The sequence below is a fragment of the Mobula birostris genome, chromosome 19 (genome assembly GCF_030028105.1).
Source record: "Mobula birostris isolate sMobBir1 chromosome 19, sMobBir1.hap1, whole genome shotgun sequence".
NCBI lineage: Eukaryota > Metazoa > Chordata > Chondrichthyes > Myliobatiformes > Myliobatidae > Mobula > Mobula birostris.
The window spans coordinates 20,238,188-20,263,527 of NC_092388.1; the positions used below are offsets into that span (position 1 = coordinate 20,238,188).

The 25,340-nt window shown below is 42.9% G+C and overlaps 2 protein-coding genes across 4 annotated transcripts in view; both read left to right on the forward strand.

Annotated features, from left to right (window-relative positions):
• The window catches only part of limd1a (LIM domains containing 1a), a 49,930-nt gene extending 39,841 nt beyond the window's left edge, over nucleotides 1–10,089 (forward strand). For both annotated transcript variants that reach the window (XM_072283029.1, XM_072283030.1), the window contains exons 8-9: nucleotides 5,645–5,713; nucleotides 9,030–10,089. In XM_072283029.1, the coding sequence (XP_072139130.1) occupies nucleotides 5,645–5,713; nucleotides 9,030–9,164 (204 nt within the window). In that variant the 3' untranslated portion in view covers nucleotides 9,165–10,089. The remainder of the gene's footprint in view (nucleotides 1–5,644; nucleotides 5,714–9,029) is intronic.
• Nucleotides 10,090–16,435: 6,346 nt separating this feature from the next.
• The window catches only part of LOC140212466 (phosphatidylinositol-3-phosphatase SAC1-like), an 88,859-nt gene continuing 79,954 nt past the window's right edge, over nucleotides 16,436–25,340 (forward strand). For both annotated transcript variants that reach the window (XM_072283304.1, XM_072283305.1), the window contains exon 1: nucleotides 16,436–16,689. In XM_072283304.1, coding sequence (XP_072139405.1) covers nucleotides 16,451–16,689 — 239 coding nt within the window. In that variant the 5' untranslated portion in view covers nucleotides 16,436–16,450. The remainder of the gene's footprint in view (nucleotides 16,690–25,340) is intronic.

A 25,340-nucleotide genomic window follows, 5' to 3' on the forward strand; every position in this document is an offset into this window, starting at 1 on the left:
CCTATCCAATTTATTCTTGAAACTTAAGAGTGGGCCCACATCTACCACGTCAGATAGCAGCTCGTTTCACGCTCCCACCACTCTGAGTGAAGAAGTTTCCCCCTAATGTTCCCCCTAAACCTTTCCCCTTTCACCCTAAAGCTATGTCCTCTCCTAATCTAAGTGGAAAGAGCCTATTCACATTTACTCTGTCTATACCCATAATTTTGTAAAGCTCAATTAAATCTCCTCTCATTCTTCTACGCTCCAAGGAACAAAGCCCTGACCTGTTCAATCTTTCCCTGTAACTCAACTCCTGAAGACCCGGCAACATCCTAGTAAATCTTCTCTGCGCTCTTTCAATCTTACTGATATCCTTCCTATAGTTAGGTGACCAGAACTGTCCACAATACTCCAAATTTGGCCTCACCAATGTCTTATACAACCTCCCCGTAACATCTCAACTCCTATACTCAATACTTTGATTTATGAATGCCAGGATGCCAAAAGCTGCCTTTACAACCCTGTCTACCTGTGACGCCACTTTCAGGGAACTACGTATCTGAACTCCCATCTGGGAGTTCCTCCGCACTCCTCAGTGCCCTACCATTTGCTGTGTATGACCTACTTTGATTTGTCCTTCCAAAATGCAATACCTCACACTTGTCTGCATTAAATTCCATCTGCCATTTTCTGGCCCATTTTTCCAGTTGGTCCAGATTCCTCTGCAAGCTTTGAAAGCCTTCCTTGCTGTCCACAATGTCTCCAATCTTAGTGGTATCAGCAAACTTGCTGATCCAATTTACCACATTATTATCTAGATCATTGATATAGACAACAAACAGCAATGGTCCCAGCACAGATCCTTGAGGCACACCACTAGTCACAGGCCTCCAGTCTGATAAGCAATCATCTACTATCACTCTCTGTCTTCTCCCACACAGCCAATTTCAAATCCCGTTTACAACCTCTCCATGGATACCTAGTGTATGAACCTTCTGAACTAACCTCCCATGTGGGACCTTGTCAAAGGCCTTGCTAAAGTCCATGTAGACAACATCCACAGCCTTTCCTTCGTCTATTTTCTTGGTAACCTGTTCAAAAAACTCCACAAGATTCATTAAACATGATCTACCACGCACAAAGCCATGCTGTCCAAATACTTGTATATCCGATCTCTCAGAACACCTTCCAATAATTTACCTACTACTGATGTCTGGGTCACTGGCCTGTAATTACCTGGTTTACTATTGAAGCCTTTTTAAAACAACGGAACAACATGAGCTACCCTCCAATCCTCCGGCACCATACCTGTGGCTAAGGACATTTTAAATATTTCTGCCAGGGCCCCTGCAATTTCTGCACTAGTCTCTCTCAAGGTTCGAGGAAATATCATGTCAGGCCCAGGGGATTTATCTACCTTTATTCGCTGTAAGGCAGCAAGCACCTCCTCCTCCTCTTAAATCTCTGTATGTTCCATGACACTGCTGCTTGTTCCCCTTCCTTCCATATACGCTATGCTAGGTTCCTGAGTAAGTACTGATGCAAAAAAGCTGTTTAAGATCTCCCCCATCTCGTGAGGCTCCATACATAGATGATCACTTTGATCTTCTAGGGGACTAATTTTGTCCCTTACTATCATAGAAACATAGAAAATAGGTGCAGGAGTAGGCCATTCGGCCCTTTGAGCCTGCACCGCCATTCAGTATGACCATGGCTGATTGTCCAACTCAGAACCCTGTACCAGCCTTCCCTCCATACCCCCTGATCCCTTTAGCCACAAGGGCCATATCTAACTCCCTGTTAAATATAACCAATGAACTGGCCTCAACTGTTTCCTGTGGCAGAGAATTCCACAAATTCACCACTCTCTGTGTGAAGAAGTTTTTCCTAATCTCGGTCCTAAAAGGCTTCCCCTTTATCCTCAAACTGTGACCCCTCGTTCTGGACTTCCCCAACATCGGGAACAATCTTCCTGCATCTAGCCCGTCCAATCCCTTTAGGATTTTATACCTTTCAATAAGATCCCCCTCTCAATCTTCTAAATTCCAACAAGTATAAGCCTAGTTCATCCAGTCTTTCATCATATGAAAGTCCTGCCATCCCAGGAATCAATCTAGTGAACCTTCTTTGTACTTCCTCTATGGCAAGGATGTCTTTCCTCAGATTAGGGGACCAACACTGCACACAATACTCCAGGTGTGGTCTCACCAAGGCCTTGTCCAACTGCAGTAGTACCTCCCTGTTCCTGTACTCGAATCCTCTTGCTATAAATGCCAGCATACCATTCGCCTTTTTCACCGCCTACTGTACCTGCATGCCCACTTTCAATGACTGGTGTATAATGACACCCAGGTCTCGTTGCACCTCCCCTTTTCCTAATTGGCCACCATTCAGATAATAATGTTTTCCTGTTTTTGCCACCAAAGTGGATAACCTCACATTTATCTACATTAAATTGCATCTGCCATGAATTTGCCCACTCACCTAACCTATCCAAGTCACCCTGCATCCTCCTCACAGCTAACACTGCCGTCCAGCTTCGTGTCATCTGCAAACTTGGAGATGCTGCATTTAGTTCCCTCATCCAAGTCATTAATATATATTGTAAATAACTGGGGTGCCAGCACTGAGCCTTGCGGTACCCCACTAGTCACTGCCTGCCATTCTGAAAAGGTCCCTATCCTTTTATTCTTAATATGCTATTTACCTTCACATTATCTGCCAAAGCAATCTCATGTCTTTTTGCCTTTCTGATTTCCTTCTTTAGTATTTTCTTACATTTTCTATACTCTTCAAGTACCTCATTTGTTCCTTGTTGCCTATACTTGCTATACACCTCTCTCTTTTTCTCAACCAGATTGCCAATATCCCTTGAAAACCAAGGTTCCCTATGAATGTTAACTTTGCCTTTAATCCTGGCAGGAACATGCAAACTCTGCATTCTCAAAATTTTGCCTTTGAATGCCTTCCATGTACTGAACACAGCCTTGCCAGAAAACAACTTATCCCGATCTACTCTTCCTAGGTTCTTTCTCATTTCCTCAAAGTTGGCCCTTCTCCAATTTAGAACCTTAACTCAAGGACCAGACCTATCCTTATCCATAATTAACTTGAAACTAATGACATTATGGTCACTGGACCCAAAATGTTCACCTATGCATACTTCTGTCACCTGACCTGTTTGGTTACCTAATAGGAGATCAGGTATTGCATCCTCTCTCATTGGTACCTCTATATATTGATTTAGAAAACTTTCCTGAACACATTTGACAAACTCCACGCCATCTAACCCTTTCACAGTGTGGGAGTCCCAGTCAATATGTGGAAAGTTAAAATCCCCTACTATTACATCTTTCTGCTTCTTACATCGGTCTGCTATCTCTCTACAGATTTGCTCCTCCAATTCTCCCTGACTATTGGGCGGGCTATAATAAAACCGTATTAGTGTGGTCACACCTTCCCCGTTTCTCAGCTCCACCCATATGGCCTCTGTAGACAAGCCCTCCGGGCTGTCCTGTCTATGCACAGCTGTTATATTCTCCCTGACTAGTAATGCCACTCCTCCCCCTTTCATCCCTCCCCCTCTGTCACGTCTGAAACAATGGAACCCCGGAACAGTAAACTGCCAGTCCTGCCCCACCTGCAACTAAGTCTCACTAATAGCAATAATGTCGTAATCCCACGTGCCAATCCATGCCCTAAACTCATCTGCCTTACCTACAATACTCCTTGCATTGAATCACTTAGTTAATCACTTGGAGGTTTAGTGAAGGGGCCTTGAATGACCGAGTTCCTGTGAAGTTGTATATTTTTGTTGTCCTCTGATCTCTGGCCTCTCCAAAAGTAATGGTAACAATTTTGAGTATTCATAAAAGGTGATATGTTGACATAGTCATTTAATTACTGGGACCCAAAGAATGGAAGGATAGTCTAAATTAATTTAAATCCATCCACAGTTTAATTGCTGATTAAATAATCAGAATAAGCTATAAACAGGTGATATTTAACTAACCAACTTGTCATAAAATCTATTTGGTTCATGAATTCGCAAAGGGAAACTGATTTATTTACCTGGTCTGGTCTGCAAGAATGTTGATGACTCTTAGTTGCCCCTAAAATGGTGCAGGAAGCTACAAGGATGTTTAAGCTTAGGCAATAAATAGTGGCCTCATGAAGCCACAACTCAAATGAAAGGAAGTTAGTTCTATCGAAGATGAAGAACATGTGATGGAAATGGAGGTGAAGAATGCAGTTACTAGAAATCTGAAAACAGAAAATGCTGGAAACACTCAAGGTCAGACAGTGTCTGTGGAAAGAGATAAACAGTAAACTTTTCAGTTTGATGCCTTGTGTCAGAACTGGAAAAAGGGAATCATCAAAAACAAGGGAAAATCTGCACATGCTGTAAATCTAAGCAACACACATAAAATGCTGTTAGAACTCACCAATCAAGCCAGGCAGCATCTATGGGGGGGGGGAAAGGTAAACAGTTTCCATCAGGACTGGAAAAAGAGATGAGAAGTAAGAGTAAGAAGGTGGGGAAAAAGGAAGAAGAAATACAGGGCTGTAGGTGATAGGTGAAACCGGGAGAGGGGGAGGGGTGAAGTAAAGAGCTGGGAAGTGGATTGGTGAAAGAGGTAAAGGGCTGGAGAAGGCAGAATCTGATAGGAGGGTGAGGCCTGACATAGATTGGAAGACTGCTTTGCTGGGCACCTATGCTCCATCTGCCAGAAAAAATGGGATCATCCAGTGGCCACCCATTTTAATTCTCCTTCCCTTTCCCATTCTGATATTTTGGTCCGTGGCCGCCTCTACTGCTGCAGTGAGGCTATACTCACGTTGGAGGGGCGACACCTTATATTCCGTCTGGGTAGCCTCCAACCTGATGGCATGAACATTGCTTTTTCGAACTTCTGGTAATAACACCCCTCCTTCCCCCACCCCTTCACCATTCCCCATTCCCATTTTCCTCTCTCTCACCTTGTCTCCTTACCTGCCCATTACCTCCGTCTCTTCCCTTCCCTTTCTTCTATGGCCTTCTGTCCTCTACTATCAGATTCCCCCTTCTCCAGCCCTGTATCTATTTCACCGACTGACTTCTCAGCTCTTTACTATATCCCTCCCCCTCTCCCGGTTTCACCCATCACCTACTACCTTACATTTCTTCCTTCCCTGCCCCCACTTTCTTACTCTGACTTCTCATATTTTTTTTCTCCAGTCCTGATGAAGGGTCTTGGCCCAAAACGTTGACTGTACTCTTTTTCCATAGATGCTGCCTGGCCTGCTGAGTTCCTCCAGCATTTTGAGAGTGTGGCCCGCCTATCCTTTCCAGGTGGACTTGAGTAACTGTGGCAGCTACTAGAGAGCCATCCCTCATGTCCCAGCCAGCAATGTCCCTTGCAAAATCACTGCCGGGGGTTGGGGCGGGGGGGGGGGGCGAGTTGAGCTCTAGTTACTGAGGCTGTACTGTGTGCAATTTGGCTGAGCTTTCTCTCCAGTGGAGTTGAATGTATTTCCCAGAGCAAGTACTGTGAAGAATGATAGGGAACATCCAAGCTCACTATGCAAATACTCTTGTTGGTCTAATCATTGAATATGAGGAGTTTTGAAGGGGAGTAAGTTAACATTAAGTATATAAACATCAATTTTATTGTATCCATAGGGATCTGATGAAACAATTCGTGTTGTGTCCATGGATAAAGATTATCATGTGGAATGTTATCGATGTGAGGTATGTCTATTTTAATGGTAAGAAAATTGAAGAATCCAGGTGCAGATCTGGGATCAGGAAAGACATGGGTGTCTCAGGGAAGAATAGATTAAGAAGTAATATTCTAGAGCAGGGGTTCCCAACATCTCTTTTAATGTCTTGGACCCCCTACCATTTACCGAGGAGTCCACGTACACCAGGTCGGGAACCCCTGTTCTAGAGTTGGCACACGCTCATCAGGCCAAATGCCTTTTGCTACTTCTCTTTCTCATATTGTGTCAATATGAACTTTTCTCATGTAAACTATCAAATTTTAAAATTACTGTGTTTGAATATTGAAGAATAAAAGGTATAATGAGATTCTTCATTTCTCAAATATCATTGCATGAAGATATTCTAGACAAAGATCCCAGCTCTGCTCTAGACAAACCAAGACAGATGTTAGGATCTGCATCTGAAACCAACAACGTCCAATCAGGATAGTCTGTGGAACCTCGGGTTACTCTCCTCACAGCAGCAACATTTGCTGTGGGACTTGATAACGATGTACAAAATCTTGGTGAGCTTAAATAGAGCAGAAAGAGAGGAACTCATTAGCAGAACTGCCGAGGATGAGACACAGATTTTTAATGATTAGCAAAAGATCCAGGAAGGTGATTTTAAAAAAAAGATTTTACATAGCTTGTAGATATCTTCTGAAAAGCAAATGAAAATTAGTTGCAAGTTGATAGTTCTAATCTCACTGTTAAATAATAGAATACTAATGTTTTCAACCCACCCAACAAGACACTACCAGCATAACCTCTCATGTAACTTAAAATTCTTACCATGTTTCGTGCCTGTTCCACCATTCAATAACATTGATGCCAATCTTTTACTTCATTGCCAATTTCCTGCACTGACCCCTTAGTTGATTTATAGAATATACTCAGTGACTGAGTTTCTGCAGCCCCTTGGTCAAAGGATTTCAAAGACTTGTTACCTTCTGTGTGAAGAAATTTCAGTCCTTGATTAGCCGTCCTTTTTTGTTTTTGAGATGGTCCTCTGGTTCAAGTCACCCCAACCAGGGGAAATACCAGCCCTGTAATCTGCCTTGTCAAGAACATTAAGAATTTTGTATGCTTTAATGACATCACTACTCATTGTTCAAAGTTGTAATATACCATTTGACTAAATATGGAACACAGACTTATGAGATTATTGCCGAAAATGGTTGGATTTTGTACAAAGCAACAGATGCCAAGTACTTTTTAATCTTGATTAACCATTGCTCCTCTTCTGTCATATATTTAACCACCTGGCACTTTAAAAGTCAACTTAATCATTGTAATTGACGGCAAATTGGCATCAGACCTGGGGTATCTGGAATAAACTGTAACTCTTTCGTTATGTGAACTTGAAGTGTTATGATTAATCCTATCTAATGTGAAAGGTAGTATACTTTGCCATTTAATAAATGATGTGTGTTACAGATGCTCCCTGAATAATTTCCATCCTCAAAGTTCAATTGTAACATCAATTACTCTGTGGGAATAAACATATCAATGGCGATTTTAGAACTTTACATGGCAGTGGTTAGCTCAACGTTGTACAGTACCAGTGCCTTGGGTTCATTTCCCGCTGCTCTGTAAGTTTGTACATTCTCTCTGTGACTGTGTGGGGTTCCTCCCACAGTCCAAGGATTTGCAAATTGGTAGGTTAATTGGCCATTGTAAATTCTCCCGTGATTAAGCTGGGGTTAAACTGGGGGTTGCTGGGTGTGGCTTGAAGGGCCGGAAGGGCTTGTTCTGTGCTGTCTCTTAATAAATAAATTTTTGGGAATTAAATCCATCAGTGTTGAGCACTGATAGTACCAGAGAAAAATCAGAATTCGAATCCCTGTAGGTGTTCTAAGTGTGTTAATTTTGATCACCTTGAATGGCTCCATGACTAGTGAGAGGAAATTCTTGTTTGAAGACCCTTGCTGGAAGTGTGCCGCATTTGAACTTCACAGTGTTGCTGTTGAGTGCATTTGTCCTGGATCTGCAAAGGAATTTGGGTAAGGCTGGCATCCTGGGAACCTTAATGTGGATGACCATCCCTTCTGTAATCTCAGGATTGTACATGACAGAGAAAAGCATGTTTATCCTCTAAATCTCTACCAATTCTGAGGAGTAACCCAGATAGGTGTGCTCTTCTCAATCCAGACATTCCTGCGACTCCCCCCACCCCCCCTCATTTAAGTTACTTTGATAGTTTCCTATCACCTGCCAATACAATTACTATCAAACAGTGCATCCCAAATTCGGATAATTTGCTATGTCTTTCTCGTTGCCTCTTTATAGCCATTTACGTTAAATCTTACGCCCTTTTGCAACAGGGTGTGACAATAGGTACCTTCTCTGCTTTGAGAACTCTTCTGTTTATTTAATGTAAATAACTATATCCAGATCAGTTGGATTTATGGAGTATGCTTTAATAAATTCTCAGCAAGCCCTTTTATGTAATAGTTTGTAGACTGCTACATGGATTTTATATATAATCCATGTGACAGTCTATTTTATATATTTATCTGCTATTTAATATAAAATACCTAATACAGTAAAGTACTTAATGAAGGCTGGAACCAGCAATGCCCTGGAATTCTTGCTTGTACAGGGGCACATTTTAATCCAAGAATTAGGCGGTTAAATTCATACAAGCACCAAAGACTCTTACATAATTCAAATGCCTTAAAAGGCCATCGTTTAGCTGTTTAGATCCACATTCACTAAGAGCTATTAAGATGAATTTCACTTTCTAGTTTTCAGCCAGTGTCTCGCATTAAGCAGGCATTTTTTGATATCTCTGTCATCTTTCAGTTCAGGGTCCTGTCATTTTAATAAACATATTTCTTTCAGCACAGTTCTGATCATTCTTCAAATATTTTAAATCTCTATTCCCAGATCATTAACCCTCTGAATGAGAATTAATCTTTACTAGTCACCACATCTGGGATTCTTTTTCACAATTAAATCTCCATTGGCTTCCTCTTTTTTTAATGAAGAAATCCCAACCAAGTTGATCTCTCTTCATAACTAAGTTTTGACAACATTGACAGTGTTATTCACAAATTGTCCCTGCTTCCTCTGAAACAAACTGCAGCTATTGAAATTGTAAATAATGATCAGAAAATACAGCAGGTCAAGCCGGACTAATGAAACTTCCTTCATGAGAAATATGTGCAGTTTCATTTTGGCCTTCCTCCCTGTGAACCTTGATCCTGTCACTTGGCCAACACAGTTGATGGAAAACTCCAGGCTGCTCCATTGCAAGTTTTCATCCAGTCTAACATTGGGTTAATATTCTGCTTTTTCAGGACTGTGGCATGGAGCTGAATGATGAGGAGGATCACCGTTGTTATCCATTGAATGGACATTTACTATGTCACACCTGCCACCTAAAACATATTGACAGTGAGACACCAGGCTCTATCTACCAGCCTAAATACTAATGAGCGGCTTTTGCAAGACCATTTGGATTGGTTCAACGCTGCAGCACTTCATCAGTGCTGAGAGAACAAAGGCAGTCCAAGCAAACTTTATGCGCGACTTCCTGTGGGTTTCAGAGACATGGGACATGTCCGCCTTTGGATACGTAATGCTTTTCTGAGTGATCAGGAAAGGGTTATCCATTATGGAACGCTGCTTTACTTACATGTGATATTGCAGGCAAACATTTGTAGCATCAGATTTAAATTCAATTAAATTCACAAGGGATATTGCAAAAGGTTATCGATTTTAGTGATTGCACACATCGAATTTGTTGTGCTGCTCATTTCCCAAGAGAATCTGTGGAGAATGATCAGGTGCAAGATTGTCATGACAACCTTGAAGTAATTACAATAGAATATTTCCAAAATTGTGTTCATCTTTGCTGTTTTCTGCTCTGAATTGAGCTTTATTGAACAATCTCATGTCTAACTATGGTTGCTATCACACCAAGTATCTTGATTTGAACAATATCCTTTTCCACACTTTCCAGTTATTCTACGGTCTTGACAACAAACTGTTAAAATCTGACTCCCTTGTGTCATGTAACTTTCCCTGAATATTTCTCTGGATTTTCTGCAGTCGTGATTTTGGGCTCTGTAATATTAGATGCTCACTGTAACTAATATTTTTAAGAAATAATTCTCTTACGAAGGCTCCTAGAATATTGGGATGAATTTAGAAAGGTGCTTAATTTGCACATTTATATAGTTCTGAGGTTTTATACAATCTGCATGTATTTTAATAGTCAATAATTTAAACAGCCAAAAATCTGGAGTGAAAAATTTGAGAACAATGTAAATTGCAGTTCCATAAGATTGTCTGAAATGTGCTTTCATTCTATCTACACATTACAATCAGCTGTCTTTTTAAAAAAAAAATAAACAGGTGGCCTTTTTCTACAAAAAAGCCTTGTTATTTGGGGGCCAGGAGGTGGGTGCTGTTATTTGGTATAGTAGTTATCTTAAGTATTTTTTTTTCATTTGATTTATTACTATGTCACCAAAATTCCTCTGAACAAAATATGAAGGGGAAATATTCTAGAAACAATTTCTTCACAAACTGGTGATTTGTTATTTTTGTTTGATGGAGCAAAGTATTCCAACTTATTAGAAGCAGACTAATGAAATATTTATGCACTGTGCACTCTAAGTAGGATCTCTAGCTATGGCCATTTGTATTTAATGAAAACAGTTACAAATGGAAGGATTGTGGGGGTGGTTACATTCGCTTTGATTTCAAAAGGAATTCAAAGCAAATTTAAACATAGAATTTGATGCTTCCAATTTGTCTCATGGAAAACAAACTGCAGATATTGAAATTCTAAATGACAGAAAATACAGCAGATCAAGCCAGACTAACAAAACTGGTTTGAAATGTCAACTTCACAAACAAGAGAAAATCTGCAGATGCTGGAAATCCAAGCAAAATACACAAAATGCTAGAGGAACTCAGCAGGCCAGGCAGCCTGCCGAAGGGTCTCGGCCTGAAACGTCGACTGTACTTTTTTTTCCATAGATGCTGCCTGGCCTGCCTGAAATATCAACCTTCACAGATGAGCGTTTAGTTGGGGTGTAGCAGGGTGTGAGTGAACGTGGAAGAGATAAGTGGTAACAAAGAAGGGAGTGATTGGAGAGATGCAGGGAGTGCTAATAGTGAGGAAAGAGATGGATCTTGCAAGATTCTTAAGCAAGAAAATGGAATAAAAATCTAAAATGCAAACATGAGGAAATCTGCAGATGCTGGAAATTCAAGTAACACAAAAAATGCTGGTGAACGCAGCTGGCCAGGCAGTATCTATAGGAAGAGGTACAGTCAACGTTGTGGGCCGAGACCCTTCGTCAGGACTAACTGAAAGAAGAGATAGTAAGAGATTTGGGAGGGGGAGGGGGAGATCCGAAATGATAGGAGAAGACAGGAGGGTAGAGATGGAGCTAAGAGCTGGAAAGTTGATTGGCAAAAGGGATACGAGGCTGGAGAAGGGAGAGGATCATGGGACTGGAGGCCTAGGGAGAAAGAAAGGGGGAGGGGAGCCCAGAGGATTGGCAAGGAGTTAAAGTGAGAGGTTCAGAGGGAGAAAAAAGGGGAAAGAAAATAAATAAATAAATAAATAAGGGATGGGGTATGAAGGGGAGGTGGGGTTTTAATGTAAGTTAGAGAAGAAGTCAATGTTCATGCCATCAGGTTGGAGGTTACCCAGACGGATTACCCATAAGGTGTTGTTCCTCCAACCCGAGTGTGGTTTCATCTTGACAGTAGAGGAGGCCATGGATAGACATATCAGAATGGGAATGGGACGTGGAATTAAAATGTGTGGCCTCTGAGAGATCCTGTTTTCTCTGGCGGACAGAGCGTAGGTGTTCAGCAAAACGGTCTCCCAGGCTGTTTAAGATGGTGCTGGTGGAGCTCTGTGACTACTTGCTGGTGGGAAATCAAATAACTAAATACTTTATTAATCACATTTTTTTTCTGGTAAATGATTACTGCAAGCAATAGCCTGTAACTTCCCCATTAAGGGTTGAGCTTTTGAACCGTCTGTACGACCTGGCATTTTTTGTGGTGTGAACTGAAGACTTGAAGGTACAGGGCAGTTCCGACACGACATGTGCAGGCCGAATCAAGGCTGGACCGCAAGGAATGAGACAATCTATGGGCACTGCTGGAGCGGACTTGGAGGAACCAAGTTGAGGCAGAGCCTGGGCCCGAGAGTGAGGAAAGACCCAGGGTTTGATCGATTGTAAGCGCAGAGCCGAATTGGAAAGGTCAGGTATGGGCCAAATTGAGGTGGTGCAGATCGGGTCCAAAAGCATAATGAAGCAGCAAGGCTTGGGTCTGAGAGTGAGCAATGACAATTTAAGTGCTGGGCCAGATTGACAAGGTCAGGGTGTCAGGGCTGAAGGCGAGGGATGGGCCGGTTCAGCTCGCTGCTCCGCGCTGTGCTGAACTGAGGTGGTGGCCTGCAACTAACAGCCTTCTGAATCTGCCTGGTTGTGGACTCAGTTTTGTGAACTTCATTTCTGAATGCTACTTGTTTACTTTTGCTTGCATGGTTTGTTTTGTCTCTCTGCACTTTTAAGAGTGCTCAGTCTTTTGTTTTAATGGGTCCTATTGGGTTTCTGTTTTGTAGCTGCCTGAAGGAGATGAATCTCAAGGTTGTATAAAGTATAGACACTTTGATAATAAATACACTTTGAACTTTGAAATGCTGGAATTTCCCATTTGGGAAGGTAGCATCTGTGGAGAGAAAGTTTCATTTTAGGTTAGTGACTTTATTATTCTTGTTCTTACTCTATGGCTGTATTTCCAAATTCAATTATGAGGATGCAGTTTTTCATCTGAGTGCTGCTTTATTAAGATACTTCATGTCTAGTTGGTATATTCATGGCCCGAAACGTGCCGAGCTACTCTCACTCAAATGGTCTCATGTACCATGACATAGAATTTTAGTGCACAGAAAAGGGGTATTTGATCTAGCAAGTCTGTGATGCAGCTTTTCCTTAAAAATGTTTTCAGCTATGTGCCCCAATCTTCCCAGGCAATACTTGTACATTTAACAGCACATCCTTACTCACATTTTTTAAGCATTTTTATTTCCACAGTTTTGCTGCTCCTTACCTCTGAAGATCCTCTGCTTTTTAGGATCTTTTCTCCATACTGAATTTAATTTTTCACCATCGGGGGAAACAAGCCTTAAGCTGTACAGATATATCCCCAACCTTAACACCTCCCCTCCGAAAGTTGCTGCTTACTTTTATACATTTGCTTCAAAATATAAAGGTTACCATTTGGAAAATCATTTGGCTTCAGTAAACTTTGATCCATCATTCTTAAGTTTATTGGTCAGTATTTACATAGAACATTACAGCACCTTACAGACCCTTTGGCCCCCGGTGTTGTACTGACCTTTTAACCTATTTCTTACTCCTTGAATGTCAACAGGGGAAAAAATGACCTTCAGCAAAACCCTACATTGCTGAGCACCGAGCACTGATGGCCATCTTTCTGACTGTCATTCTGTGATGAAGGTACATTCACAATACTTCTCGGTAAAGAGTTCCAGGATTTGGATCTTGTAGCGATGAAGGAACAGCTGTACTTCCACAAGTGAGGATAGTGAAACCTTGAGGAGAAGTACCAGAATTGTCATATTACGTTTGTTTTCCTTCCTGTTGTTTGAGATGATGGGTTAGAGAAGTGCTTGTCAGAACCATCAGCATAACAATACCAGCGTAGCAATACTGCAGTTCTCAGATGGTATACACTGTAGTCTGTGTGCTCTCGGGAACGAGTTTCAGTCAAGCAGGACACTTTCTGGATGGTGTTGCCTGGGTGTTTCTGGAGCAACAGTCAGCAGCTTTTCACCATCCAGGCAATATGGAGTATTGCATCACATCCCTCAGAGATGGTGAATGTTTGTGTGCGCGTGAATTGGAAGATGCCTAAACTCTCAATACTAGAGGAACTCAGCAAGGCCAGACAGCATCTATGGAAAGGAGTAAACAGTCAGCGTTTTGGGCGGAGACTGTTCATCAGGACTAGAAAGGAAGGGGAGAATAAGAAGGTGGAGAGGAAGGACAAGGCAGCAGGTGATAGGTGAAAACAGAGGGGGAGGGGGATGAAGTAAATTGCTGGGAAGATGAATGATGGAAGAGATAAAGGGCTGGAGAAGAGGGAATCTGACAGGAGAGGGTAGAAGACCATGGAAGAAAAGGAAGGGGGAGGAGCAGCAGAGGGAGGTGATGGGCAGGTAAAAAGGAGTGAGAGGGTTACAGAGATGGTGAAGGAGGGGGGGTGGGGAATTACTGGAAGTTTGAGAAATCAATGTTCATGCCATCAGGTTGGCAGACGCCCAGACAGAATACAAAGTATTGTTCCTCCAACCTGAGCGTGGCCTCATCCTGACAATAGAGCAGGCCACGGACTGATGTGTCAGACTGGGAAGTAAAACTGAAATGGGTGGTCACTGGCATGTTCCACTTTTTATAGCAGACGGAGAGAAGGTGCTCGACGAAGTGGTCTCCTAATCTACGTGAGGTCTTACCGATATACAGGAGGCCATGTTGGGAGCACCAGAAATGGTAGATGACACAGGTGAAGTGTCACCTCACCTGGAAGGTAGTTATGGTCTTGTTGATGGCAGAATTTCAGATGCTGACAAGGGGGCGTAGAGGAGCAAGATAGTACAGCTGGTTGAGTGGTCTCACAATTACAATCCTGTACTCAATGTCAGTAAGACCAAGGAATTGACTGGACTTCAGGAAGGGGAAGTCAGGGGAACACACAACAGACCTCATTGAGGGAAAGGGTGAGCAATTTCAACCCCAGAGGTCAACATCTCTGAAGGTTTATCCTGGGTCCAACATATTGATGCAATTACAAAGTGGGTATATTTCATTTGGAGTTCATTAGAAACTTAAATTAGTGCTACACACATAAATGTTGCTGGTGAACGCAGCAGGCCAGGCAGCATCTATGGGAAAAAAAGTACAGTCGACGTTTCGGGCTGAGACCCTTCGCCAGGACTAACTGAAAGAAGAGGTAGTAAGAGATTTGAAAGTGGGAGGGGGAGGGGGAGATCCGAAATGATAGGAGAAGAAAGGAGGGGGAGGGATGGAGCCAAGAGCTGGACAGTTGATTGGCAAAAGGGATATGAGAGGATCATGGGACGGGAGGCTTAGGGAGAAAGAAAGGGGGAGGGGGAAGCTCAGAGGATGGGCAAGGAGTTATAGTGAGAGGGATAGAGGGAGAAAAAGGACAGAGAGGAAAAAAATAATAATAAATAACGAATGGGGTACGAAGGGGAGGCGGGACATTAACGGAAGTTAGAGAAGTCAATGTTCACGCCATCAGGTTAGAGGCTACCCAGACGGAATGTAAGGTGTTGTTCCTCCAACCAGAGTGTGGCTTCATCTTGACAGTCGAGGAAGCCATGGATAGACATATCAGAATGGGAATGGGATGTGGAATTAAAATGTGTGGCCACTGGGAGATCCTGCTTTCTCTGGCAGACAGAGCGTAGGTGTTCAGTGAAACGGTCTCTCAGTCTGCGTTGGGTCTCGCCAATATATAGAAGGCTGCATCGGGAGCACCGGACACAGTATATCACCCCAGCCGACTCACAGGTGAAGTGTCGCCTCACCTGGAAGGAATGTCTGGCGCCCTGAATGGTGGTAAGGGAGGAAGGGTAAGGGCATGTGTCGCACTTGTTCTGCTTACAAGGATAAGTGCCGGGAGGGAGATCAGTGAGAAGGGATGGAGGGGACGAATGGACAAGGGAGTCGCATAGGGAGCGATCCCTGCGGAAAGCAGAGAGAGTGGGGGAGGGAAAGATGTGCTTAGCGGTGGGATCCCGTTGGAGGTGGTGGAAGTTACGAAGAATTATATGTTGGACCCAGAGGCTGGTGGGGTGGTAGGTGAGGACAAGGGGAACCCTATTTCTAGTGGGGTGGTAGGAGGATGGGGTAAGAGCAGATGTGCGTGAAATGGGAGAGATGCGTTTGAGAGTGGAGTTGATGGTGGAGGAAGGGAAGCCCCTTTCTTTAAAAAAGGAGGACACCTCATTCGTCCTGGAATGAAAAGCCTCATCCTGAGAGCAGATGTGGTGGAGACGGAGGAATTGTGCAAATAGAGAGCAAACAAGAAGTGAGGTAGTGTACATGGGTTCCTTGTCCCTTCAGAAATCTGATGGCGGAGGGGAAAAAGCTGTTCCTGAAATGCCAGACTCCTGTACCTTCTCTTTGATGGTAGCAATGGGAAAAGGGCCAAAGAGCTGGCCTGCTGAGTTCCTCTGGCACTGTGTATGTTACTTTGGATTTCCAGCATCTGCAGATCTTCTCCTGTTGATTTCTCTATTGTACAGAGGCCAAGAACATTCAACAGCCATAATTTCTGCTAGCTCCAATAGGCTTCTTTAAACCCTCTCCCCATCAGCATTCCAAAGCGACTTCAACATCCTGATTCACATTTTTATCTCAACTGACCACTTCCTATCTCACTTTCCTACCCAACCACAGGAGGTGCATCTGACATTTAAGCTCTTCCTTTCCCAGCACCCGGGGGACACAATAATTCACTTGCTTCTTTCGCAAGCACTCTCGCTGTTCTCTCCACCCTCTCCCTCTTTATTTCAAACATATTCGTCTTCACATTTTTCCAGCTGTGAAAAAGGGTCCTGCCCCACTGTTTCCACCTTCACAGCTGCCGCTTGACCTGCTGTGGGCTCTCCAGAATTTCATTTGGATACCCTGTAATGGCAGATTTTGCGCCAAATCAGCAGCAGGTGAACACCAATGATGTTGCATCAACTGGAGGTACACTAGTTCCTCCTCGCCTAGGCTCGCCATCTCGCCGTTCCTCCTTGCCTTGCGTCCTCCCCATCGTCCGGCCGACACGACGTGAACGTCACCACGTCACGGCACTAAGGTCAGAGGTCGAGACCGGAGGCGGAAACATCAAGATGGCGGTCGCCGCGTATGAGAGCTTGAAGCTGTGAGTGAGGGACGAGATCGTCTCGATCCATTGGCAAGGGAGGGGAGTGCGCGGGAGCGGAGACAATGAGAAGGGAGGGAGCGTGGTGGTGGGAGGTGAAGAGGGGAGGGAGGGTTAAGAGGAAGAAGGGAGTGGAGCAGAGAGAATGGGATGGGAGGGGTAGGATACAGGGAGGAGCGGAGAAGGGTAGAGTGGAAGGTGTGTGGGAGGGGGCTGAGGGAAGGATGGGCATGGCTTTGGCATAATGGGGAGGGAGGGTTGGGTATATGGGTGAGTCAGGGACGCCTTGGGGAGGGGCACGAGAATGGGGCAAAATGAACATTTGCGAGCGAGAGCTAGATACTCAAGTGAGTGATGGTAGACGTTCACTCAACAGGTCAGGCTGGCGGGTGAAGGAAGGGAGGGTTGGTGGACAGTATAGAAATATGCTCCTGGGAGGGATGTGAGAGGATCTGAGCTATGCACATTGTGCAGGTGAGAGGAATTGGGATTACCTGAGTGTGTGGGGAAGTGAACTGTCATCACCTGGTAGTGGGGAAGGAATGAATTGTAGACACCTGGATAGAGGGTGATGGAGTGAGTTCTGGACACCTCAAATGTTTTAGAAAATTGAAAGGAGGGTGATGGTTGAAATGGGTTGGAGTGTGCAACAAATACTGTATGCTGGAGGAGGAGGAGGGGTGTCAGGTATAGAGAGGGAGAAATGGAATCTTTTAGAGTGGGTTATGGAGATTCACACCAGAGTGAAGGGTGACATGGTGTGGAGGGATAGGATTGGGAAAGCAAAGGTGACATTATTGGAGGAAGAAGAGTTAGTTATTGTCCACTCCTCAGTTAAATGGAAGAATCAATGTTGATTAAAGGGATTTAATCTGCTGAGTTCCTTTCATAGAGTGAAGCATGCTGTGGTGGTTGGGGAAAGATATATTTCACCCCTTCCTCGTCCCTGGAGTACAAAAGTGAAAAGGAATGGCAATCCCTCATTGTCGAGAAGTCTTGTTTCCTTGGGAAAATGGAGCGGGAGTTAGGGCTGGCTTACATTTCACAATAGTTCTGAAATGCTAGTTTTAACTCCTAGTTCATGTAACAGCAACATGGAGTTGGAAAAGCTATGTTGAATGATTGGAGCATGTTAATGCAGTTTGCTTTGTTTGTTAACAAGACATGGTCATTCAGTCTCTTTATACTTCTGTATTTCATGGGATTTTGGCTAATCTCTGCTCTAAATTAGCCCATCTAATTTATTCTTCAGCCTTAAGCATTTTGGTTAAGAATTTGTTAATAATTGTGGCAGTGTTGCACCAACTCATAGTAATAATGCCTTTGTTGCACCAATACATGGTGACAAAGGTACTGGTATTGCATCAGTGTTCAGATAACAATTTAGGGATTTGCTGAGGGTCATTTTTTCCCCTGTTGACATTCAAAGAGTTAAGAAATAGGTTAAAAGGTCAGCCCAACCTCGGGGGCCAAAGGGCCTGTAAGGTGCTGTAATGTTCTTTCTTTACAAATCTTTTTATTATTATTATCCAAAGTTAGCACGAGTACATCGAAGTAAGCAACACTTACAATGTCTCAAGAAACAGAACATTATTTTAAAGATTGAAAAATTTTTGTTATTTGAAAAAACCCTACTAAGCGAGAAAAGTGGGGGGGGGAACCCATTAGGTGTTCAACCCCGGAGCCACGTGTCATACAAAAAGCTTCTAAAGATAAACATCAAACCGCCAGCAAAAAAAAAGTACCAAAAATTTATAATTAGATTGTGGAGGAAATCTATCAATTAACTCAAATGATAGTAACAAGCAAATGAACCCCATCTTTTCTCAAAATCAAACATAGGTTCAAAGGTTTGACTTCTAATTTTCTCCAAACTAAGACATAGCATCACTTGAGAGAACCATTCAACAAAATGGCCCTCCTAGCTATCAGTGTAACAAATGCAATATCATGTTGGTCAGACACAGAGGTACCACGGATGTTTTGAGGAATTATTCCAAAAAGCACAGTTAATTTGTTAGATTGTAAGTTAATTTTAAGTGCTTTAGAAATTGTCGAAAAAACTGACTTCCAGAACTGTTCCAGTGTAGAACAGGACCAAAACATGTGTGTCAGTGTAGCTGTCTCAGTTGTACATCTATCACAATAACTATCAACATTAGGGAATATTTTAGACAGTCTCTCCTTCGTCAAATGGTAACGATGTACAATTTTAGATTGAATCAGTGAATGACTAGCACAAATCGAAGAAGAGTTAACCAGCTTCAGAATCTGTGACCAATCCTCCATCATAAAAGTCAAATTGAGTTCCTTTTCCCAATCTTGTTTAAACTTAAATAAAGGAGGCTTATCCCATTGTAATAATAATAATATTCTATGTAAATACTGACCAATAGACTTCAGAATGATGGATCAAAGTTTACGGAGGCCAAATGATTTTCCAAATCGTAACCTTGATATTTTGACGAACTGTAATGATTGTTAAAAAATTGTTTGAGGTTTCCTGCTCCCTGACACTCAAGGACCTCTAGCTCACTGCTAGTGTCTTCCACAGTGAAGACGGATGCAAAGATGTAACTGGAAAAAAAACTTCTAGTATCCTGCTTTATATTATTGGCTAGTTTGCCCTCATATTTAATCTTTTCCCTTCTTACGGCTTTTTTGGTTGCCTTTTGTTCGATTTTTTTTTAAACTTCCCATTCATCCAACTTCCCACTCACTTTTGCTACATTATATGTTCTTTCCTTGCCTTTTATGTAGTCCTTAATCTCCTTTGTCAGCCACAGTTGCCTACCCCTGCCATTTGAGAACTACTACTTCTGTGCGACATATCTATTCTGCGCCTTGTGAACTATTCCCAGAAACTTTAGCCACCTCTTTTCTGCTTTCATCCCTGCCAGTATCCTCCTCCAGTCCACCTGGGCAAGCTCCTCTCATGCCTCTGTAATTCCCTTTATTCCATTGCGATACTGATATATGTGATTTATGCTTCTCCCTCTCAAACTGCAGTATGAATTCAATCATATTATGATCATTGCTTCCTAAGATTTCTTTACTTTCTCTCTAATAAAATCTGGATTATTACACGACACTCAATCTAAGATAGCCTTTCCCCAAGTAGGCTCAACCACAAGCTGCTCTAAAAAGTCACCTCTTGAGCATCCAACAAAATTCCTCACCTGTAATCTGACACCAACCTGATTTTCCCAATCCTCTTGCATATTGAAGTCCCCCAATACAATTGTGACATTACCCTTATTACAAGCCCTTTCCAGCTCCTTTTGCGATCTCAACCCTGTCTCTTGGGTACATATTTCGAGGTCTGTATATAAATCCCATAATGGTTTTTTAACCCTTGCCACTTCTTCACTCCACCCACAAAAATTTGACATTGTCTGACCCTATGTCACCTCTTTCTGAAGAAGTAATTCCATCTCTTACCAACACTGCCACGCTAGCACCTATGTGTTCCTGCCTGTCCTTTTGATATAAAGTATATCCTTTGATGTTAATCTCCCAACTATGACCTTCTTTCAGCCATGACGCAGTGATGCCCACAAAGTCATACCGACCAATCTCTAATTGCTCATCCACTTCATTTGGAATACCCTTAAAGGCATCCGTTAGTCTTGCGAGACCATAGATCTGTGCCTGGAAAGTCTTCACTTTCCAGGGCGCAGGCCTGGGCAAAGTTGTATGGAAGACCAGCAGTTGCCCATGCTGCAAGTCTCCCCTCTTCATGACACCAATGATGTCCAAAGGAAGGGCATTAGGATCCGTACAGCTTGGCACCAGTGTCGTCACAGAGCAATGTGTGATTAAATGCCTTGCTCAAGGACACAACACGTTGCCTTGGCTGGGGCTCGAACTCACGACCTTCAGGTCGCTAGTACAATGCTTTAACCACTTGGCCACATGCCCACACTTCAGAATACAACATGCAATTAAATACAGCATTTTCAGTCCTGTATTCTTCACCTTTTTAAATTTTGTCTCTGTGGTACAATTTAACTCTGCACTGTTTGCATTTGTACCCAGTCATTGAATTGAATTGACTTTATTTCGTACATCCTTCATATACATGAGGAGTAAAAATCTTTATGTTACGTCTCCGTCTAAGTGTGCAATATGCAAGTTATAGTAATTTATAATAAATAGTATGTACAACTGGACAGTCAATGTAACATAGAAATACGATTGTATCGATCAGTCTGATTGCTTGATGAAAGAAGGCCATCTCTTCTCTTCTCTGTAGGCTGTCTCATTATTATTTGAGATTAGGCCCAATCAGTGTAGTGTTGTCATCAAATTTAATTAGCAGATTGGAGCTGCAGCTGATGACACAGTCATGGGTATACAGAGAGTAAAGGAGGGGACTTAGGACACAGCCCTGAGGGGCAGAGGTGACCTCCTGCCGGCGATCTGACAGGAAGTCCAGGATCCAGCTACATGTCCTTTCTTACATTCATATTACACCCATCATCTACTTATAAATATGCTGGCTCATCTGCCGCTCTATCATGCCTGTCCTTAACCCCCTGCCATATTAGCTTAAACCACTCCCAACAGCTCTGGCAAACCTGCCTCCAAAGATATTGGTCCCCCTTGGATTCAAGTGCAATCTGTCCATTTTGTACAGGTCACGCCTGCCCCAGAAGAGGTCCCAATTACCCAGAAATCTGAATCCCTACCTCCTGCTTCAATTTTTCAGCCATGCATTTATCTGTCACCTCATTCTATTCCTGTCCTTACTGTCGCATGGCAGATGTAGCAACCCGAGATCACTACCCTTGAGGTCCTGCTTCTCCACTAGCTTCCTAACTCCCTGTATTCTGTTTCAGGACCTCCTCCCTTTTTCTACCTATGTGTTGGTACGTACCACGACTTCTGGCTGCTCACCCTTCCTTTTCAGGATATTGTGGACGTATTCAGAAACATGGTGAACCTTAGCACCTGGAAGGCAAACTGCCATCCGTGTTTCTTTTTCACATCCAGAGAATCGCCTATGTGTCCCCCCTAACTATAGAGTCGCCTATTACTGTTGCCATTCTCTTCGGTTCCCTACCCTTCTGAGCTGCAGGGCCAAACTCTGATACAGAGGCATGGCTGCTGTTGCTTCCTCCGGGAAGGTCTCTCTCCTCCTCTCCTCCCCAACAGTATTCAAAAAAAAAAGTACTTAGATAGATAGATATACTTTAATCCCGAGGGAAATTTGGTAATCGGAACGGCTGTACCAGGCTGCATGCACGACCAGCGCATGCGCACTATTGAGGGGAATGGCCACAGGGGTGTTTTTTTCCACTATCTGATGTTTTCTCTTCCCTCTCTTGATAGTCACCCATTTATCTGTCTCCTGTAGCCTTGGGGTGACTATCTCCCTGTAGCTCCTGTCTATCACCTCCTCACTTTCCCTAATAAGCCAAGGGTCATCAAGCTGAAGCGCCAGTTCCCTATCGCGGTCTCTAAGGAACTGCATCTTGTTACACCTGGTGCAGATGTGGCCGTCGGGGAGGCTGGAGGTCTTCTGGAAATCCCACAGCTGACACCCAGAACAGAACGCTGGCCTTGCAGATATACCCCTATTCTTTTAGGAATTAAATACGAAAAGAAATAAATTTACCTGCATACCTTGCCGAAGCCTGTAGAGCCAAAGCCTTATTGCTCTGACTCTGACCACACCAACGATGACCGCTCTGCTAGATGCTACCTCTTTTATGGAGACTGGGTTTTTCAAGCTCCGCTCTGGATCCGCATGGGAACATTTCTACTGTGTCTGTGCTGCTGTCCAATCAAAATTTATATTTGAATGCACATAGTATACGGAATAAGGTAGATGATCTTCTCGTACAATTAGAGATTAGCATGTTTAATGTTGTGGACATCAATGAGTCATGGCTGAAAGAAGATCATAATTGGGAGCTTAACATCCAAGGACATACCTTGTATTGAAAAGACAGGCACGTAGGCAGAGGATGTGGGATGCCTCTGTTGGTAAAAAAAAAACCACAATATCATCTTTTGAAGGAGATGACATCGGATTGGAGGATGGAGAATGCTTGTAGGTAGAGGTAGGAAATTGTAAAGGTAAAAAGACCCTGATAGGAGTTATATACAGGCCTCCAAGTAGTAGCCAGGATGTCATAGACATAGTCATAGTCATACTTTATTGATCCCGTGAGAAATTGGGGTTTTCGTTACAATTGCACCATAAATAATAAATAGTAATAGAACCATAAATAGTTAAATAGTAATATGTAAATTATGCCAGTAAATTATGAAATAAGTCCAGGACCAGCCTATCGGCTCATGGTGTCTGACCCTCCAAGGGAGGAGTTGTAAAGTTTGATGGCCACAGGCAGGAATGACTTCCTATGGCGCTCTGTGCTGCACCTCACATGTAGGATGCAAATTACAACAGGAGGTAGAATGGGCATATAAAAAGTGCAATGTTATGATATTGATGGGAGATTTTAATATGCAGGTAGATTGGGAAAAACGGGTTGGTGCTGGATCCCAAAAGATGTAATTTGTAGAATGCCTACAAGATGGCCTTTTAGAACTACTTGTGGTTGAGCTCACTAGGGAGTGTTCTGTGATGAACCCAATTTGATTAGGGAGCTTAATTTAAAGGAACCCCTAGGAGACGGTGATCAAAATATGGTAGAATTCACCCTGCAGTTTGAAAGGAAGAAGATAAAGTCAGATATATCATTATTACCATGGAGTAAAGGGAATTAAAGAGACATGAGAGAGGAGCTGGCCAAAGTTGATCGCAGCATGATGGCAGAGCAGCAATGGCTGGAGTTTCTAGGGGCAGCTTGAAAGACACAGAATAGATGCATCCCAGAGGAGAAGTATTCTAAAGGGAGGATTAGGCAACCATGCTGACAAGGGAAGTCAAAGACAGCATACAAGAAAAAGAGAGAGCAATAATATAGCAAAAATTAGTGGGATGTTAGAGAATTGGTAAGCTTTTAAAAACCAACAGAAGGCAACTAAAAAAGCCATAAGGGGAGAAAAGATGAAATATGAAGGTAAGCTAGTCAATAATATCAAAGTGACTATCAGAAGTTTTTTCAAATATAAGAAGAGAGGCAAGAGTGGATATCGGACCATTGGAAAATGATGCTGGAGAGGTAGCAATGGGAGGACAAAGAAATGATGGATGAACTTTTTCGTGTAGGTCTCCATTGTTGAAGACACTAGCAGTATGCCAGAAATTTGGGAGTGTCAGGGGGCAGAAGTAAATGTTGTTGCTATTACTAAGGAGAATGTGCTTGGGAAGCTGAAAGTCTGAAGATAGATAAACCACCTGAACCAGATAGACTTCACCCCAGAGTTCTGAAAGAGGTAGCTAGAGAGATTGTGGGACCATTGGTAATGATCTTTCAAGAAACTATGTTCTGGAGTGGTTCTGGAGGACTGGAAAATTGTAAATGTCTCTCCACTCTTTAAGAGGGAAAGCAGAGAATAGAAATTAGTCTGACCTCTGTTTGGGAAGATGTTAGAGTTCATTATTAAGGATGGGGTTTCGGGCTACTTGAAGGTACTCAATAAAATCAGCCAACGTCAGCATGGTTTCTTTTAGATGAAATCTTGTCTGACAAATCTTTTAGAATTCTTTGAGGAAATAACAGGCAGCACAGATAAGGGAGATGTTGTTTACTTAGATTTTCAGAAGCCCTTTGACAAGTTGCTGCACATGAGACTGCTTAACAAGATAAGAGCCCATGCTGTTACAGGAAAGATATTAGCATGGATAGAAGATGGGCTGACAGACAGGAGGAAGAATGGGAATAAAGGGAGCCTATTCTGTTTTGCTGCTGGTGACTACTGGTGTTCCACAGGGGCCTGCATTGAGACCACTTCTTTTCAGGTTATATGTCAATGATTTGGATGTCAGAATTGATAGCTTTGTGGCCAAGTTTACAGATGGTTGGAAGATAGGTGGAGGGGCAGTTCCTGTTGAAGAAGCAGGAAATCTGCAAAGGGACTTAGATGCATTGGGGAACAGGCAAAGAAGTACCAGATGGAATATAGTGTAGTGAAGTGCAAGGTCATGCACTTTGGGAGAAGGAATAAAGGGGTAACTGTTTTCATTTGGGGAGAAAATTCAAAAATCATAGATGCGAAGGGACTGGGAAGTCCTTGTGCAGGTTTAGTCGGTCTTAAGGAAGGCAACTGCAATGTTAGCATTCATTTTGAGAGGACTAGAATATAAGAGCAAGGATGTGATGCTGAGGCTTTCAAGGCATTGATCGTAGCCCACGGAGTATTTTGAGCAGCTTTAGACCCTTTGTCTCAGAAAATATGATATGGCATTGGAGCAGGTTCAGAGGAGGTTCACAAGAATGATTCCAGGAATGAAAGGGTTAACAAGGAGAATTTGATTGCTCAGAGCCTTGGGGGGGGGGAGGGTTGGGTTGGTTCTTATTGAATCCTATTGAATATTGAAAGGTCAGGATAGAATGGATGTGAGTAGGATGTTTCCTATAACGGATGAGTCTAATTCCAGAGGGCACTGCCTCAGAATAGAGGGACATCCATTTAGTACAGATGAAAAGGATTTTCTTTAGCCAGAGTGTAAGTATTCTGTGGAATTCATTGCCACAGACGACTGTGGAGGCCAGGTCATTGATTATATTTAAGGT